General features: G+C 39.0%; 1 protein-coding gene across 1 annotated transcript in view; it reads left to right on the top strand.

The window, feature by feature from the left end:
* LOC102226876 (signal transducer and activator of transcription 5B-like) overlaps positions 1-19,467 on the top strand; it is an 83,477-nt gene that overhangs the window by 61,799 nt on the left and 2,211 nt on the right. The window contains exons 4-17 of the mRNA XM_023349129.1: positions 2,019-2,108; positions 2,879-3,053; positions 4,206-4,336; positions 4,519-4,670; positions 5,019-5,174; positions 8,325-8,504; positions 9,132-9,219; positions 12,016-12,138; positions 12,374-12,466; positions 13,767-13,973; positions 15,247-15,341; positions 15,580-15,722; positions 18,717-18,872; positions 18,981-19,032. Of these exons, the coding sequence (XP_023204897.1) occupies positions 2,019-2,108; positions 2,879-3,053; positions 4,206-4,336; positions 4,519-4,670; positions 5,019-5,174; positions 8,325-8,504; positions 9,132-9,219; positions 12,016-12,138; positions 12,374-12,466; positions 13,767-13,973; positions 15,247-15,341; positions 15,580-15,722; positions 18,717-18,872; positions 18,981-19,032 (1,841 nt within the window). The remainder of the gene's footprint in view (positions 1-2,018; positions 2,109-2,878; positions 3,054-4,205; positions 4,337-4,518; positions 4,671-5,018; positions 5,175-8,324; positions 8,505-9,131; positions 9,220-12,015; positions 12,139-12,373; positions 12,467-13,766; positions 13,974-15,246; positions 15,342-15,579; positions 15,723-18,716; positions 18,873-18,980; positions 19,033-19,467) is intronic.

Below are 19,467 nucleotides of genomic sequence, written 5' to 3'. Positions count from 1 at the left end.
TTTGCAGCGTATGACAGTTCAATGTGTCTTCTGCGATAGTCCCGAGATTCATATCTGTACCTCACTCAGAACATTTACAGCGATGAGAGAAAGAAATGTTGTGCCCAGATCTGAAATTCTATTCAAATACATGGGAGAGAGCCTCAGACAGCCTCAGAAAATCCTGTCGCATGACTTTGCTCTGAAGCACCGTGACAGAAAACCGTACGGTCTAGATAAATTTCGAAAACATTTTACCGGAGCAGACAGGCGTATCAATGTCAGGACCGATTTTGATACTAATCGTGCGATATTTGTGGGTGTGATGGCGATTTCAAAAATGATTTGGGTTGAAAAAGTTGTCTTCATCTCTCACTCTAAGCAGCCAGAAACGCACTCTAACTTGAGCAAAAATGAGAAAGTTTGGGTCGCTTAGAGGCAAATTGTGGACAAACCGTAACTGGTATCGACGAGCCGTCTTCACTTTCGAAGAGATCACAGACGTATCTACAAAATGAAATTTGAATGGCATTTCTAGGTGAATTTGTGACGACACAGCAAATCCTCAAAAATAGGGTATTTCTAGGATTTTTCCCATTGAGTTATAATGGGGTTTTTTTCGCACTTTTTTGCGAATTATGTCGCCACGTTAAGCCCAAATCCCACCAAAAATAATAGCTCCAATGGCGTGAATTTTCTGCACGTTTTGATACCTCATTTGTAGGTGTGCACCCAGCGGTATGAGCCGCATTAACGGTTACGGAAGAATAAAGAATATTAAAGAGACGCTTCTCTCCGACAATAGTAATAGGTTCCTGCCATTGCTTTGCATGGCAGGCCCCAATAAAGAAACACTTTCTCCGACAATAGCAATAGGTTCCTGCCATTGCTTTGCATGGCAGGCCCCAATAATAATAATATTAAAGAGACGCTTCTCTCCGACAATAGTAATAGGTTCCTGCCATTGCTTTGCATGGCAGGCCCCAATTAAAGAGACGCTTCTCTCCGACAATAGTAATAGGTTCCTGCCATTGCTTTGCATGGCAGGCCCCAATAATAAAGAGACGCTTGTTGGGTGTAGAGTAATAGGTTCCTGCCATTGCTTTGCATGGCAGGCCCCAATAATACTTAAAGAGACGCTTCTCTCCGACAATAGTAATAGGTTCCTGCCATTGCTTTGCATGGCAGGCCCCAATAAAGAATAAAGAGACGCCTTGTTGGGTGTAGAGTAATAGGTTCCTGCCATTGCTTTGCATGGCAGGCCCCAATGAACTAATAATAATAATAATAATGTTATTATTAATAATAATATACCATTATTATTATTATTATTATTATTATTATTGATATATTATTATTGTTATTATTATTATTATTATTTTAATTTTAAAATTGTTTTAGTTAATGAAAATATATGTGATCTCCTGTGAGTAAAAAAAAATGAAGTCAACAAGGTGCCAGGTTATGTTTTCAGCAAAATATTAGAGTTGCTTACATTGAAACAGGATAGATGTTTAGAAGGCACAAGTGTTCAGCTCCGTTTCCTTTCTTGTAGTGTTTCTTAGAAAGAGCACACAACACGGTGAGTGTTTTGAGAACAGGTTGTATCCGCATGGAGGAAAACAAGAGAACAGCCCAAGTCAGCTACGGTAACCAACCAACACTGCTATTTATGATCAAACTCCCTGCTCACAGAAATATTCCTGTGACTAGCTTCTTCCCAAGCCTGAAATCTGGCATGGAAATACAGATGGAATAACTTATTAACCGTGACGCTGTGCTCATATTTAATACAGTAGATTTTAGTCTGTTTACTTTTAGATGTTTATTTTAAGTTTAAAAAAATGCAATTTCACAAATTATTCATCACCATGAAAGTATCACAGTATTCTCTTATCTTTATGGAAAGTTGTGATTTCCGTCACTGAGGTGTGCTAATTGATTTTAGCATGTCTCCAGCATTCACTCCAGATCTTAACAAGCTTCTCTGACGATACTAAATTGGTCTTAACATGGTTCATGCTCTCCTTTTCTTTCAGAGCACGTATGACCGCTGTCCTCTGGAGCTGGTTCGGTGTATCAAACACATCCTCTACACAGAGCAGAGGCTCATCAGAGAGGCTACAAATGTAGGTTTGATGCAGGTGGCATTTGCAGTATGTCGCCTGCACACACACACACACACACGCGCGCGCCAACACACACCCATCCAATGATAATGCCAAATCCTGGATCAAGTCTAACATTACTAAGTGAAGCCTAAATTACATAATGGTCCAGAAATTGGGTAATTGGAAAACGGCTCTCTTTTTCTGTTGTTTGTCCACCAAATGTTAGCCCGTTTATTACGTTGTTGTAAAAGTGATTCATTAGCACATTAGGGTCTTTTCAGTTTTATAGCTGACTCCATTTTAATGCCATATGAACTGCTGCTTTTTCAGTTTACACAATGGCCCTGAGTTCTAAAACCCTGAAACCAGCAGTGCGTGAAACATCTGACTCCCACTAAGTCCTGTTCTGAATTGATTTTCAGTCACAACATGTTTTTTTCTATTTGCGAAATTGACTTTGACCGAATTAATTTCATGCTGTTTAGCCTGAACCTTCATGGCACCATGGTGCACTCATAGTCTACCAGTGAGCCCACATCCTTTTTTTTTTTCCATGTCGGCTTTCTGTGTCTCCACAGTATTTGCTTTCAGTCGCTGGGGAGTTTGTCGTCAAATACACTAACAGCAACATAAAGCAGCCAGCATCCCACCCTGAGGCCTCTAAAATAACAGCTCACCAGTGGCTACCCATTTGTATTAGCAATCCAAATAAACGATCCAGTCTTCCACGTGGACATATGTTTGTCTTTCTCATTCCTCCATCTCTACGTTTTTCACATTTTATTTAGTCAAGCTCTCCGGTGGGTGGGATGATGGACAGCATGTCTCAGAAGTACCAGCAGATCAACCAAGTCTTTGAGGAGCTTCGCCTACTCACACAAGACACTGAGAATGACCTTCGCAAGCTCCAGCACAACCAGGAGTACTTTATCATCCAGTACCAAGAAAGCCTTCGCATTCAGGGTGAGACCGGAGGGCACGCATGTCAATCTTGCTGTTGCTCTAAATTAATTATTTGACTTACTAACATTTGCAATGAGCAGCTACAGGGTGGGTAATTAGTAAAGACATCTATAAAGGTGAAACATGTTTAGGTGGCGTGGTGTGTGGCTTTTATAAACATTTGGTTAATTGAAGTGCGTCCTGTTTTGGTCAGTTTGGATTACTAAAATTGGTTCTGTTTGCTGAATGCCAGAATGCATTTGTTCAAAATCAGCAGCAGTGTGCATACACAGAGATTCCTATGCATTTAAACAAGATGGAAAAACCCAGATGATGATGTCACGTTTTAGTAAGCAACTGTCGCACTAGTGGCCTTCATTTCAAAATAACCAGACAGGAAATGGGAAAAGAGAGAAGAGAGGTAGACATGTAGCAAAGGTCCTCAGCTCTGAAATGGAAACCATCGACTGCTTCAGCAAAGACTAATAGCCTCCATATGTGGGGCACCTGATCTACTGCTGCACCAAGTCCAGGTTAAAGCAAGTCCTGTACCAACATGGCTTGAAAGGCCGCTCAGGTAACAAAGAAGCCATTACCCCAGAAGCAGTATACAAATTCAGTTTGCAGAAGCTCTTTAACTTTCAGTCACATTTCCTCTTGTCTGATAAAAGTGAAGTTTGTTATCAATAATAACCATTTTTATAGAAGGAAAATTGATTATGTTTGCTGCCTGAGAATAGTGTCTCAACCGTGAAGGACTGTTGGGCACTTTGATAATCAGATAAAATAATTAGCAAATAATTGAATTAAATAGAATGCATGTATGTCAGTAAAAACATATATATTATTAATTTAACCTTTTTGTAAATAGATCTACTTTCCATAATTCTAAATTGATAAAGATTGGAAACATTTAGGTTTTTTAATGCCAGACAGTGAGGGGGGTAAAAAAAAAGTTTTCATAACATATTTCATAACAGCTTTTTCTTTTTTCTTCTTCTACAAGAGTCAGCACACAATGGAAGTTTTTAAAGTCTGTACTACCCTAAAGGGATTTCTTTTGAGTTAACTATTATGGGCCAGAGGGTAAAACATATTCAGTATTTGCACAAGTTAAAGACTTTCTACCTCCTCTGTTTTGATCAGTCTTTAACTTGTCCACACCCTCTACAGCTCAGCTGTCCAGCCTTGCCACTCTGCCCCCTTCTGACCGGCAGCTAAGGGAGCCTGCCCTTCTCAGCAAGAGAGCTACTGTGGAGGCATGGCTGACAAGAGAAGCCAACACACTACAGAAATACCGCCTGGTGAGAAACCTCAGTAAAAACACTTCATGTTGTTTGTTTTGGTAACACATTTGTAAAGCATGTGATTTTGATTATTTTTTTTTTTGCAAATGCTACTAAATTTTAGTGCTCACAGTCCATCGCTATGATCACTAAAATTGTATTGTGATAGTTTGCACTTGTTTTGACCGTTTTCTCTGCAGGACCTGGCAGAGAAGCACCAGAAAACACTGCAGCTGTTGCGAAAGCAGCAGACAATCATTCTGGATGACGAGTTGATCCAGTGGAAGAGACGGCAACAGCTGGCAGGCAATGGGGGCCCGCCGGAGGGGGGCTTGGACATCCTTCAGTCCTGGTGGGGTTTTTTCCATCTCCTGCTGAGAACACAGCCACTAGAACTCCTCACACAGCATGAAATTATGAGTTTATTAGGCTCCAGCAGGCTTCTTGTGGGTTTATCTGAAGCTTTTAATAAGAGAAATGCTTACGTATACACAGACTGCTGTTTCCTACTCATTGCCTTTGGAATCTTTGATATTCTTATTGTTTACTTACTCTTTATTTTATGCTGAAAAAGCTTTCTATATACTTTAAGCTCATTTTATGAAGCAGAATTTAAGCACATATTTCGGTTGTGATTTAAAAAATATTAATAGACATATTTCTAATGTGCGGATTTTTTGTGTGCATGTTTTTATGTCAGGTGTGAGAAGCTCGCTGAGACTATTTGGCAAAACAGGCAGCAGATTCGGAGGGCAGAGCACCTTAGGCAACAGCTGCCCATTCCAGGACCTATCGAAGAGCTACTCAATGAACTCAACAGCACTATCACGGATATCATCTCAGCTTTGGTCACCAGGTGTGTGAGCTTTTAAACTTCCTCTAAGTATTTGCCCCCATACAAATTTCTTCTGTGATTGCTTTTCTGTAATTTTAGCATTCTGACAACAAACAAAGATAAGATGAGTAAATACAACAGGTGGATTTTAATTATTTAAATGACTAAGTGGCCCCATCTGATGAAGTTGTTCCTTCCTGAAACTAATAGCCAGTAGTTTCTCCCTAGACGGCCATCAAGTGTTTGTCTTTATTTTGTTGTGTTGGAATTTTGGCCCACTCTTCTTTGCAGATTTTTTTTTTATTTACCCACATTTGAAGTAGTTTTTTTTTGTTATTCTTGGATGGAATTGCGTAAACTCTGTGATCTTGATTTTAAGGTCACACACTGAAATGGTGTGACATTTTTTTCTCAACAGAATTAAATTACACTAAGTTGTCCAGGTTGCATATCAGTCACAGACCTCTATCACCAAAATATTTGTATGTAACTGGACACACACCTTCAATATGTTTTTCTCATGTCTTGTCAGTCCACAATCAGTTTGTGGAATCATAGAAAAGTCTTGGGGATCATTTAGGGATTTTATTAGATTTTTTGCAAATGTGAGAGAAGTCCTTGTGGTTTCGTTTTGATCACCAGAGGTTTTGGCCTTAGAATTTTCTCATGGAAGCCAAAGTTTCCCCAGTTTTGTTTTGTTAATGTCAGATCCTAAACACTGGCCTTAGCTGATTAAACTGCTTTAGATGTTGTTCTGGGTCTTTTATGACCTCCTGGATAAGTCATCAGTGAACTCTTGAAACCAGTCCTTGGACAGCCACTCCAAGGAATATCTGTCACTGTCCCATGCTTTTTCCATTTTGTGGAAAATTACTTTCACTGTTGTCTGCTAGAGCAGGAAATATTCTTTTCCCTCTTTCCACCTTTTGTTTTTCGTCTGTTGTTGAATTTATTTAGCTTGGATATTTGCCTTTTTGATGTCTCTCTTTATTTAGCCTACTTCATGTAATCAAGCAGGTTCTGTTTAATTGATTTCCTGACTCTGCCAGGCTGTGGCTACCAAAAGTTAAATCCAGCTTTGAAATGTTTTAGCGAAGGAGGTTATTATATTTTCACTCACGGCCAGGTCGGTTTGGACTGGAAATCATCATTTAAAATCTTCTTTTTCTACTTGGACATGTCTGCTTCTTTGTCTGACATAAAAACTGGTTTAATGGCCTGACATATTTAAGTGTCACAAAAATAGCAAAAAACAGAAGTAATCTGTAATAAGGAAAGCAGCTTTTCACAGCACTGTAAATGTTTTTTTCTTATCATTATACATCGTACTTGAACAGTGTTGTTGCAGTCTGAAAGAGTCATCACTGGTCCATTAGAGTAGCTTGAGATAGAGGATGGAAGATGAACCCACCTAAAGAGGTCTACTGAGACATGAAGCAGACATTGTGAAAGAAAGGGCACATGCAACTTGTTTCAGTCCATTATTGTAGTCCCCAAAGGCCCATCTGCCAGGATGCTTTTCGCCTTTCACCATATCTGAGCAGGAGTGCGCTAAAGTTTTTGACAGCACCCTCTCACGCTGCCTCATAAGATAGTCCCCACAGGTACTGATAACACACAGAGAAGTCGTGTCATTGTCACAGCAATTTATGACAGGCTACAGACAAGCCTGTGACCAGACAGTAATGCATTGTTTCTTGGGCAACATCCTCTTTAGAGTCTCTTAAAGTCTTCTGAGGTTTCACACTGTCAAAAGGAGAGAACTGTGTTCCCAATGCCACTCACCTCAGCTGCACATCAGAAGCCTTTGAGTCTCATAACAACATAATAATTTTACTCACACTCCCTCTGGGCCTGCAGGATTATGCTGTTGGTTGTATTGTATTCTGTCTGCCTTTTTGCTTTACGTGTTTGTGTGTTACTACATAAATGAATAATGTTGACAGAAATATTTCAAAAGAATATTTCAACCGAAGCGGTATTTTTAGCGTGACCTACCTTTAATTCGCATTGTTGTGCCCACGGTCATTTAAAGGTTTAAACCTGCTTAAAGGAAACTACAATTGTGTTTTATTATTAAACCAGAGATATTAAGATTTGCCTGCATGACTGAATGAAAGGAGGAGGATTTTAAAAAACTTATTTAAACAAAACTTGTATAGAATGAAGATATGCAGGTGGCCATGGATAAACTTTATTATTAGAATTACATAGATAATTGAAATTGGGATTCAAATGAATAATTACAGCTGCTGTGGAAGACATTTTTAAAGAGGCAGTGTTACATAAAATTGACTTATTTCTTTACATCATATTATTCCGTTATTCCGCCATCAAAAACATACCTGGAATGTTGCTTTGATTCATTCATGCATGTTTGAAGAATCCTGTGACATCCATTCAAGGTGCTTAAATACTTGGGGGAACCGAGCGCAGCCTTTTCCTTGACAGTTTATGAGCTACTTTTCAGTGCAACACTGATAAAAACATTGTTGAAAGCTTAATGGAGAAGCATTGCTGGGATGAAGTGCTGAAGACAAAGTGTCAGAAAGAGCAGGAGCTTCTTAAAAAGACAGAGGCCGGGGCGTGCCGTGGTGGCGTAGGGGATAGCGCGACCCATGTTGGTGGCCTTGAGTCCTCGACGCGGCTGTCGCAGGTTCGACTCCCGGACCCGACAATATTTGCCACATGTCTTCCCCCTTTCCTGTCAGCCTATTTTCATATAAGGGACAATAGAGCTCACAAAAGACCCCCTGGAGGGGTCAAGAAAACAAGACAGAGGCCCAATTTCAAGGTGTTACGTTGTAAAGTCAAATTCTTTTTAGTCATGTTTGATATAGAGAGCATTTTTATCTCAATTGAAGGTAACATAGTTACTTGATTGTGCTATAATATGGCACTATATGCCTGAAAAATATATAATACTGATGCCCATAAAAGGCAAAAGAAAAAAATAACAAGATTAAACATTCATAGTTTTTGAACATCCAACTAAGTAGTCAAAAATATGCAGAATTCATTGTATTGGAAGCAGAAATATGTTCTAAACTCTATAAAATTTCATTTTAACATGGTGTATAATACATGGCTGTATTACAGGTGACCACATAAATAAACACCGGTTAGTTCTGCTTTTACCTCCTTGTGTGACCTTCTATTCTGTGTTTACAGCACCTTCATCATTGAGAAACAGCCACCCCAGGTTCTGAAGACCCAAACCAAGTTTGCTGCCACAGTACGCCTCCTAGTGGGAGGGAAACTGAACGTTCACATGAACCCTCCACAGGTCAAAGCAACCATAATTAGCGAGCAGCAAGCCAAGGCATTGCTGAAAAATGAAAACACAAGGAAGTAAGTTTACAGCGCTCTTTTTCTCTGCCAATGCAAATTTAAAAACATAAAAAACATTGCTGTGTGTTATTTATTTGGTAATTATAAATCAGAGATAACACAGATCACATGTGGAGTTTCTCGAGGCTATGCAAGACGTTTCCCACAGAGATCAATAAATGAGAGCTTGTTGAGAACGATATTTCTGTTGAAGCCTCTTTTCACAGCTAAGCATTGAGACATGCCTGGAGCCTGAACAGTCGCTCAGAGGAATCTGTGGTGTAGATACAGAATCCATTTTTAACCTCTTTCACAGTCTCACTCCACATTCATCCTAACTTAAAGAAATCCTCCACATCACCTGGTCAGCTTGGCAGCTAGTGGCAAAAATGGGGAATCCATTAAACAGTTGAATCATCATCTGGTCTGTATCATCTGTTGTAAACAACATGCTCAAAGACGTTTGTTCACTGGTCCAAAGTAGATAAGATGGTCTTGGTGATAGCTACATATTCCAATTATACAGGAAAAACGTCATTCTAAGAAGCCAGAGGGGTGGAAGATTAGAAGCAATGCAATTCTTAGCACACGAGTCCATCAGATTCGACAGAAGAGTCAATTTACTCACTAATTGTCTTTTTGTTCCAGTGAGAGCAGTGGAGAAATTCTTAACAATAACTGTGTGATGGAGTACCACCAGACTACAGGCACTCTCAGCGCTCACTTCAGAAACATGGTGAGTGGGGGAGTTTTTTCTTGCATACAGTGCATCCGGGTATCATTCACAACGCTGTGGTTGTAATTTATTTGTTGTTACCACAGCTTACTCCTTGTGATAAATTCTGTTGATTGGACTTGATCTGGAAAACACACACCTTTCTATGTAAGGTCCCACAGCTGATGGTGCATGACAAAACACAAACACAAAGCATGAGATCGAAGGAATTGTTTGGTAAACCTCTGAGATTCTATTGTCTTCAAATCTGGTTTTGTGCTGCTTTGAAGGTCACCAGAAAGTGAAAGCATGTTATTCTGCATCTCAAGGAGTTTAATTCTACCCTGACATTGAATTCTAAAAATGAATGTTATTTCTTTTAGACATGTTGAATCATAGAATTAAAGTAGAGAAACTAATATATTGATGAAAGATATGCAAAACAGATCCATTTATTTACACAGCTCCTAACCTTCTCAGGTCAGTGTCAGGACAAACGGCTGCCCCACCCTTAATCCACACACCCTACGGTGCCGTGCCCTAACATGTGAAAACAGTTTTCGTGGAACCAGGTGGATGTACAAAATACTAGGTAGTTCGGTCTAAATTGAGAAATGCTAAAAATAATCTTGTGTTTACATTTTTTTTATTTACCTTAAATATTCAAAAATACAACTCAACCATATTTGGTAGCTAGAATTTGGAGTAGTCATCATGACTTTGTCAGTCTCTCACTTGCCCGCTAAGTAAGATTGAAAGATGTCTTAAATGTTTTCCACTTATGAACAACTTTTTAACGGTAAATCTGGATCAACTTTTTAATTGATTTCAAAATGTCTTGAATGTCCAATTATGGGACTGTCCACGTGTCTCACGCGGCTCTACATGTGTAACTTTAAATTGGACTAAAAATCCCTCGGTCTGAACAAAATCCAATTTCAAAGTCTCAAATTTGACATGGTAAGGTTTGAAAAGTGAAGTGGATCAAGAGAAAAATCATCTAAGCAACCTGCATTCCAGGAGCTATGAAAAGGCAGGGAGCAGAAAACTTCAATGATAAAGATTCTCATTTGAATGCTTTGTAATTCTAACGGCGATAGAGACTATGATACAGCAGAAAAGTGACACTAATGAGTGAATGTCACTGGTGTATTTATGTGCAGGAGATGAAACTGGAAGCACTGGAATTAAATCCAAAACTCAAGTTAAAAGTTATCAAATAAACACCCAAATGGAGAATCGCTTGAGACAGAATAAACGGAGGAAGGTGGGACTCCAGTGTGGACAGCAGGACGAGACTCTATGCTTTTCTTTTCTTTTTTTGTGAAGTTGCTTCTAAAAAGTGCTGGAAAGTTCAAGGAAGCAGTCTGTGTTTGTGTTGGGAAAAAATAGCTGTGAAAAAATAGCTTTTAAAATATGGAGTCCAAAAGGATTTCCAAGAATACAGGGCTTGCTTTCATACTATTCAAATACCAGGATGTCATTTGATGAGCTGAAAGCTGAATTTGAACTTGGTCTGAAATATTGTACACCCAACCTCACTCTTCACCTTTGGAAAAATGTATATAAATAATAATGATCACACGAAGGGTATTATCCCAAAGTGATCCAGTTTTCTATTAGCACAATCATCTGGACATTCACAGAAGAGGCTGAATGCCTGGAAAAGAAAACCTTTAAACTGACATTTCTGACAAACTCTGGGAAAAAGCTTCTGCCACAATGCAATACCAAATCAATAAAGAACACATCAAATGTAATGCAATATATGAAGGGTGGATACATGCTTGTTAAACATGCACAGCTTCATAGATACTAAATAAATATCACACTGGACTTATGCATGCTTTACGTGGAAAGTAAATGAATACTATTGAATTGTTGGTGGCGATGTAAAAATAAGTAATTTACTTGGGCTGGTAAAATAACTGTATGAACATGCATGATTTCAAAACATATTACATTGAATACTCAACCATTTATATTATTTTTGTGTACTGAAAAGTGTATAATCATGAGAATCCGTGAACCTCCTCAGATTCATGGATGAATTGTGAATCTGTGGATAAAGTGGATCTTAATATATTTTCCCATTGAAAGAATAACATTATTTGGAATGGTAAAACTCATGTTTGCGAATAAAAGAGGAAATATTATTGACAGCAGAAGAAGGTGGATAATGTGGATGGACATTGTAGTTTTCATCCTTGAGAAAATCTTACTAGCTTTGGTTTGTGAAAATGATTTTCTTTCAGTTGGATTTTTATTTTATCTTATATGATATACTTTCTCATATGTAGGGTACCTAATTTATTCAGGCTAGCAATGTTTTGTAATTAATATTTAATTGTTTTTTTTTTATTATTCTGACACTTACAAAAGTACAAATCAGAATCACTTTACTGTGATTGCCAGTAAACAAGTTCACAGGCTAGGAAATTGATTTGATATGATGGTGAAAAAAATGTAAAAAGAATATGAATATGAAAAATATACAATATATAAACAGGTGCAGAGTAGCAGGTGGATGAGGTGTTTTATGCCAGAGTCATGTTCAATGGTCTAATGGTTGAGTGAAAGAAACTGATCTTGTGAGGGGAAGTTCTGGTCCAAATGGGCTGCAGTTTCCTGTCTGAAATATATATTGTGGTGGGAAAAAACAAAATGTTCCCAGATTGATAGGCTGCAACCGATGCTTCTTGAAGATCTTGGCTGTGGTTAATCCCCATTGCTCTTTATTGATTATTTATATTTAAAGGTAATTTAGCATCTCCCTACTGTTTATACTGTGCATAAACATATTTATCTTTTTTGTAGTCTTTGAAAAGGATCAAACGATCGGACAGACGTGGAGCAGAGTCAGTCACAGAAGAGAAGTTCACCATCCTGTTTGAGTCTCAGTTTAGTGTTGGAAGTAATGAACTTGTCTTTCAAGTTAAGGTAAGCTTATACACAGACAAAAGTCAACAATAGAGTTACATTAACTTTTATAGGAAAAGACTGGAATCAGTTGTTTTTTGTAATTGTGGAAATCTGTTTATCCTCAAAAAAATCTAAGCTCCTGCTAAAACATACGCTTTGCATACGTTTCTATGTATTTTTGCTGTATGTGCACAATCTTGGTTGCATTTATGTGCCAACTGAATGTTATTGTTTTTTTTTTTTCTCTGAACAGACATTATCACTTCCTGTTGTGGTGATAGTTCATGGTAGTCAAGACAATAATGCCACAGCAACTGTATTGTGGGACAATGCGTTTGCAGAGGCAGTAAGTAAAATGTTTGTGTGGAATTGTGTGTCTGCTTTCCAAATTTTCTGTAGATGTGGTTGCATTTTTGAAATTCTTGTGCATTTTTAACTCATCCAAAACATCTAGATGAAAAGAAGACTAAACTCTATTTTTTTGGCTTTCATTTGTGTCTTGTTATAACAAGACACAAACTATTTGAACAATAGTTCAAAGTTATAAAATTAACACCCAAATGAAACAGCTGACAAATCTCACAACCCTGAAAATGGTAGTAATACATTTTTTAAAAACTAAATAGTTAAGTCATAAAATAAAAAGTTGAGACATTGTTTCTACATTGAGGACCAGTAGAGTTTAAACATACATGTACTCTACAATAATAGAGAAATTTATTTTAGTCAGGCCTGTGATAACCAATGTGAAAGCTTGTTTTCAAGAATATTTTGTGGAGATATACAAATGTAAGAATACAATTTTCTGTTTACGAGGCACATGTACAGTCCTTTACACTTTAATAGAAAGTAAGTTGTAAAAGCAGTTTCTTTTTAAACATTTACCACCTAAGTAAATACTAAGGTTATAAAGTGGCACATTAATGTAACAGAGCTTGGTGTTTAACTTTTTAATAAAGGCAGTAAAAGTTGGGTAAGAATTTTTTTCTTTCCTTTTGGTCATAACATCTTTCCCACATATAGTTGTGTACACATCCTGTTAATAAAAATTCAGCTTTAGTCTTATTTGCTTGCATTGCTGCTGGTAGTTAGCTTGTATATCATAATAGAATTTAGCAATTCCTTTCAATTTCAGATTTAGCTTATTTGCTAAGTTTGTGCACAAATTCAAGGAATTTGACTTTGTTTCCTCTTCATATTTGCGTCTGAAATATGGTGAAGTTACTTTTGGGTTTGAAGTCTTTTCAAAATCTCTGTTTTGGCTTTAGAGACAAACAAGTTCTTGATCTTTACTGTTTTGTGCTTAGTTTATTCTTGGCTTTATTGGAATTTTCCTCATTTAGATTCTTTTTTTGAGTTGTTGCTGTTTAAGCAAACTTCAATGTACTTGAGCAATTTCTTTTTCACAGTTTGTGCTGATTACTTCTATATTTACCTTGTAAATGCCTGGTAGCACTAAAGCAACCAATATGCAAACATTTGAACCTGGAACACAAATACATAGTATATGTAGTTGTGAAATTAGGCATTGAGTCATTGATTAAGGCGCAATTCATAATGTCATAAGCAAAAAGCTGCTTATGTGAATGCAAGTTCATTTTTGTCAGCGAGGTCACCGAAAGTTTTTTACATTTTGTTCCCATCAGGGTCGAGTGCCTTTTCTGGTGCCAGATAAGGTGCTTTGGCCTCAGCTTTGTGAAGCCATCAACATGAAGTACAAGGCAGAGGTGCAGAGCAACAGAGGGCTATCTGAGGAGAACCTGGTCTTCCTGGCTCAGAAAGCTTTCAGCAGCTCCAGCAACAATCCTGATGACTACCGGAGCATGACGATGACCTGGTCACAGTTTAACAGGGTTAGCACCAGTCCGCTTACCTCGTGATGCTCTGAGCAAACATGCAGCTTTCAAAAATAGTGTTCAGTTTATCTGTTATCATCAGAGTTTTATCACTTTATTTAGATTTGTTTTTGTTTTAAAGCTCTCAACTCATAGTACATAATGTGTTTCAACCACAAGCTTTGCTCTCTTGGTAGCTTTCGTTGTCAGTAAGAGATTCATACACAGAAATATTTCCTGTTTCATTTGTGGCATCCTCACTGCTCTTTTCTGTGGTCAGCTTGAGTGAGAATTCTTCATTGGCAGTCAAGTCTTCATCTTAATTGTCTTGTTTGTCCACATAGAACAATGCCGGAGGCTCCATTTACTGGCTTAAAACAGTAAATGGGCTGAAAATGGATCTCCATTCACCATACACTATCTTTCTCATTGGCTGATCAAACCATTATGCGTCAGCCCTTTAGAAAAAAGTGCATCAAGGTCATACACGAACACAGCTATATCTATTCGCACATACACAGTGGAAATTATGTATTGGTGGTGGGACTCAATTAAAAATTTTAACTCAAGTTAATTAATTGCAATTAACATTTTAATTGAAAATTATACATCTACAAAAAGCAACATTTTCAATTTAAAAACACCTTTAGCTACTAAATCGTTGAATAAATAGAAAGGTGAGCTCAACAACATATTTTTTGTTTTTGAGCAATTATTTACATAATTCAACCATAAAAAAGTGCTATTGTGCCCATTCAGCTTTCAAGTATTTCAGAAACTTCTTTGAGAAAATACTTCTTTAGAAATGTGGGGACGCCTCTCCTTGAGATAACTTTTTTTAGCCTTGACAGGCTGACTCCTTTTTGCACAATATACACGCAACAGCAGTTTTTTACAGGGGCCCATAATATTGGTTTATGAAGCCCCAATGAGCCAAGAGAAGCAATTTTGTTGTCCATTGCTGCTGTTTGTGGACGTGCCTTGTGCGTCAGATTAATTAAACACGCAAATACAAAGATTTTGGCTGGAACAATTTTCAACAAAAAAAAAAAAAAATATATATATATATATAAATATATACAGTATATAATGTGTTAAAATTTTTAATGCTTTAAAATCTGTGTAATATGTATTAATCAAAAATTACTTGTTAAAGTCTTGTCCCTATTTAATCTTCATTTAAGTGAACCGAGCTGATTTAGAGAAATGTGGAAAAAAAAAAAAATCAGTCAAACTAAATCCTGCATGGCTTTCAGGAGATTTGTGCCCCCAACATATTTTCTGTCCACAGGAAAGCCTTCCAGGAAGGAACTTCACATTTTGGCAGTGGTTCGATGGTGTGATGGAACTTACAAAGAAGCATCTCAAGCCTCACTGGAATGATGGGTAAGGAAGCTGTAGATTCAGTGTTAGTGTTTAGCTGTAAATTGTGGCTGATCAGACACATTAAATAAAACACTACATGAACTTCATTCATTTCATTTTGAATGTTTTATTTCACTTTCTAAGGCACTAAATGTTTTTATACATTCTGTTTTTATGTTTCCCATGGCAACTAACAAAACAAAAATGAGCTAAATCAGAAATTATTTCTTTGTATTTGTATACAACATTCTCTCTGTAGAGCAATTCTGGGCTTTGTGAACAAGCAGCAGGCTCAAGATATGCTGATGTCCAAACCCAATGGTACCTTTCTTCTGCGCTTCAGTGACTCTGAGATCGGAGGTATAACAATTGCGTGGGTGGCAGAAAATCCCAACAAAGCAGGTAGGATGTGCTGGATGTCACATTTGAAACTTGCTTTAGCTTTAGGAAAAAGTCGGACAATGTGTGCATCCCTTTCAGAAATGTTATTCTTTGCACAGCTTTGAAGCTAGTGAAGTGTCAACCGCAAGAAAAAACAAGAAAGCAACTTGGTATCTCAAGTTATTTGTATTGACCTCTTCAGTAAGACATAAGTCTTGCTTAACATTTGTCATTTCTCATAACTTGTGTTGTTTATTGTGGTTTTCTTTGAATCATTTCTAAAGGACCCTTTGTAGCCACATTGCTCTATTCCTGTTAAACATAAATTTTTATTTAAGAGATGTTCTTTTGTTTTACAGTTTGTTTTGTTTTAGGTGGAATGTTTGGAGTATTTATGTTCAGTCATTGTCTTACACTGCTCAGAATGCTGTGTGTGTACACAGCTCTGAATTTTGTCAGAGCAATCACTGCTCTGTAATGCCACCCTGGATCCAAGAGGGTCATCGAATAGTTTTAAAGTTCTCTAAAGCAATCCCCCTGCAAGACTGAATAATTTGCAAATAAGCAAAAATGAAATAGAGGTGTGATCTTGCCATTCAGGAAATGGCTTCTTCATTTGGAAAAAAAAAGTGTCTTTAATCCAGCTGTGTAGGGGATTTGTGTCTTGACTGACCCCACTTTCCAAAAATCTAGACATCTGGTGTCTTTTCCAGGGCTGTGGCCAAATCATGGGTTTGGCTGCAGCAGCAAAGACATCTCTGAGGCCCCAGCTTTCCAGAATAGTCAATATCAATTATAAAGTTCAGGGGCTGTTTGAAGAAATGGACACCACCCTTCAAAAGACTTGTGACCTTAAAATGAAGGTGAAGTCTTTTGATACCCCCCCCCCCCCCACACACACACACACACACACACACACACACACACACACACACACACCAAGCTTAAATTGAATGTTAGTAACTTTCCAGGAAGGACCCAGAGTTTTACTGGCTTCTCTTGTGGTTTTGTCTGAAAGCGTATTTCGTGCAGCAGGCAGCACGAAGATCCTTCGTTGGAGTCGTCAAGACACTGTCTCACTTGACTTCAAAAAGATGAGATGGCGGCTTTGTCCCCTTAATCTTTTTTTAATGTCGAGTACTGACATTAAAAAGTCAGTGCGTGGGGTCAATAGCTGAATGACCTGTTTTGTTCATTCAGCTCAAATGTTGGAAGATGTGTGAGTGTCTCAAAGTTTATTTATTTCATTATTCATTTAATCAACCAATGGCTGTTTCTGATTACCTACAAACTGGTCCCTGTTGGCAAAGTCCTAATTGGTCTGATAGGTTGTTGCAGCACAGATGGTCTCATGGTAATACAGCTTCCTGACTTCACTATGTTTAGACATATATATACAGGTGATGGAACATATTTTGCCTAAAATGCAATAACATAATTTGAACCAGGTGAAGCAAAAACTATGTCACTAGAGAAATTCTGGGTAGAGCACATTTACAAAGAAGTCAATCAGTAATCAGACCTGGATGTGACTGGTGAAATTAAGCCAAGAAAAATGTAGTTATTTGTTCTCTCACAATTTAACAATAGCATCATGTAGGATGCAGTTGGCTGGGTCCCTGGGTCCCTGTATGACCGGCGTCAGAGTCTGGTCCGCATTGCCGGCAGTAAGTCGGGCTCGTTTCCGGTGAGAGTTGGACTCCGCCAGGGCTGCCCTTTGTCACCGATTCTGTTCATTACTTTCATGGACAGAATTTCTAGGTGCAGTCAAGGTGTGGAGAGGATCCGTTTTGGTGGCCTTAGGCTCTTATCTCTGCTTTTTGCAGACAATGTGGTCCTATTGGCTTCGTCAGATCGTGATCTGCAGCTCTCGCTGGAGCGGTTCACAGCTGAGTGTGAAGCGGCCAGGATGAGGATCAGTGCCTCCAAATCCAAGGCCATGGTCTTGAGCCGGAAAAGGGTAGAGTGTGTTCTCCGGGTTGGGGGGGTATCCTGCCCCAAGGGGAGGAGTTCAAGTATCTCGGGATCTTGTTCAAGAATGAGGGAAGAAGGGAGCGGGAGATCGACAGGCGGATTGGCGCAGCGTCTGCCATGAAGCGGGCGCTGTACCGGTCCGTCGTGGTGAAGAGAGAGCTGAATCAAAAAGCGAAGCTCTCGATTTACTGGTCGATCTACGTTCCCACCCTCATCTATGGTCATGAGCTTTGGGTCATGACCGAAAGAACGACATTGCTGATACAAGAGGCCGAAATGGGTTTTCTCCGTAGGGTGTCTGGGCTCTCCCTTAGAGATAGGGTGAGAAGCTCAGTCATCCAGGAGAGACTCAGAGTAGAGCCGCTGCTCCTTCACATCGAGAGGAGCCAGTTGAGGTGGCTCGGGTATCTGCTCAGGATGCCTCCTGGACGCCTCCCTGGTGAGGTGTTCCGGGCACGTCCCACCGGGAGGAGGCCCCAGGGAAGACCCAGGACACGCTGGAGGGACTATGTTTCTCGGCTGGCCTGGGAACGCCTTGGGATTCCCCCGGAGGAGCTGGAACTAGTGGCTGGGGAGAGGGAAGTCTGGGCCTCCTTTCTGAAGCTGCTACCCCCACGACCTGACCCCAGGAAGAAAATGGATGGATGGATGGATGGATGGATGGATGGATGGATGGATGGATGGATGGATGGATGGATGGACGGACGGACGGACGGACGGACGGACGGACGGACGGACGGACGGACGGACGGATGGATGGCATCATATAGGATGCAGTTGGTTGGGATTGTTTTTTTGTTTTTTGTTTGATAAGTGCAGTTTGTATTTTTATTCTTGTATGCTTAGGTTAGCTTCCTATAATAAAATTTGCTTGATGATATGTTCTTTCTTTTTAACCTGTCTGTAAATAAACAACTGCTACTTTACCCAATGATAACATTTAGTTTCTGTTCTGATACCGTCTCATCATCTGAAATTTTCTCCTTGAAAGAAATGGGAGAATGTGATTGCTGTTATTGATAGTTGACTCTGTGTGTTTAGGTGAGCGGATGGTTTGGAATCTGATGCCCTACACAACTAAAGACTTCTCCATTCGCTCTCTGGCCGACCGAATTAGTGATCTCAATCACCTCTTATTCCTCTATCCTGACAGACCCAAGGATGAGGTGTTTGCCAAATATTACACACCACCCCTCTGTAAGAAACTCTGTTCAAATAAGCTCCAAAATTGCTGAAGCAAAAAGAAGATGTATTTTTTGCTAAAAATTAAATTTGTTTTTACAATTTTCCCAAATTTATTTATAGCTAAAGCGGTGGATGGTTACGTGAAACCACAAATCAGACAAGTAGTGCCTGAGTAAGTATTTCCTGCCTGTACTTTTCCTCTTATTCCTCCATTTCTGTTTTGCCTCCCTACTCTTCCTTCTCTGCCATCCACTTGCCTGTTATTATTCTAAAGCAGCATTTAGAGTTAATCATCCAGGGCCGGACCTTGAATTCAGGTTAGCCATTAGTTAGCTGTTACATTTGGAGGAGGCCAATTAAAGATGGCGGGGGTTCCTGCATGAGCTTGTCTTCCACTCATCATATGAGTTAGGCTTGTTAGTTATGAAGCTGCACCGCCTGCCTATCTCCATGGTAGGTTTCGCAGTGCTTCAGAAAATGGACCCAAGGATATAGAAAAGCACAGGAAGCACGCTGAGAATTGTTGCTTAGGAAACCGCCGAATCAATTCTCATCAATCTTTTGTTCCAGATTTACAGTTTAATTCATTTTTTATTTTTTATTGGGG

This window comes from Xiphophorus maculatus, chromosome 16 (assembly GCF_002775205.1).
Source record: "Xiphophorus maculatus strain JP 163 A chromosome 16, X_maculatus-5.0-male, whole genome shotgun sequence".
NCBI lineage: Eukaryota > Metazoa > Chordata > Actinopteri > Cyprinodontiformes > Poeciliidae > Xiphophorus > Xiphophorus maculatus.
The sequence above is the reverse complement of the archived record's forward strand: the minus strand, read 5'-3'. Positions and strand labels throughout refer to the sequence as shown.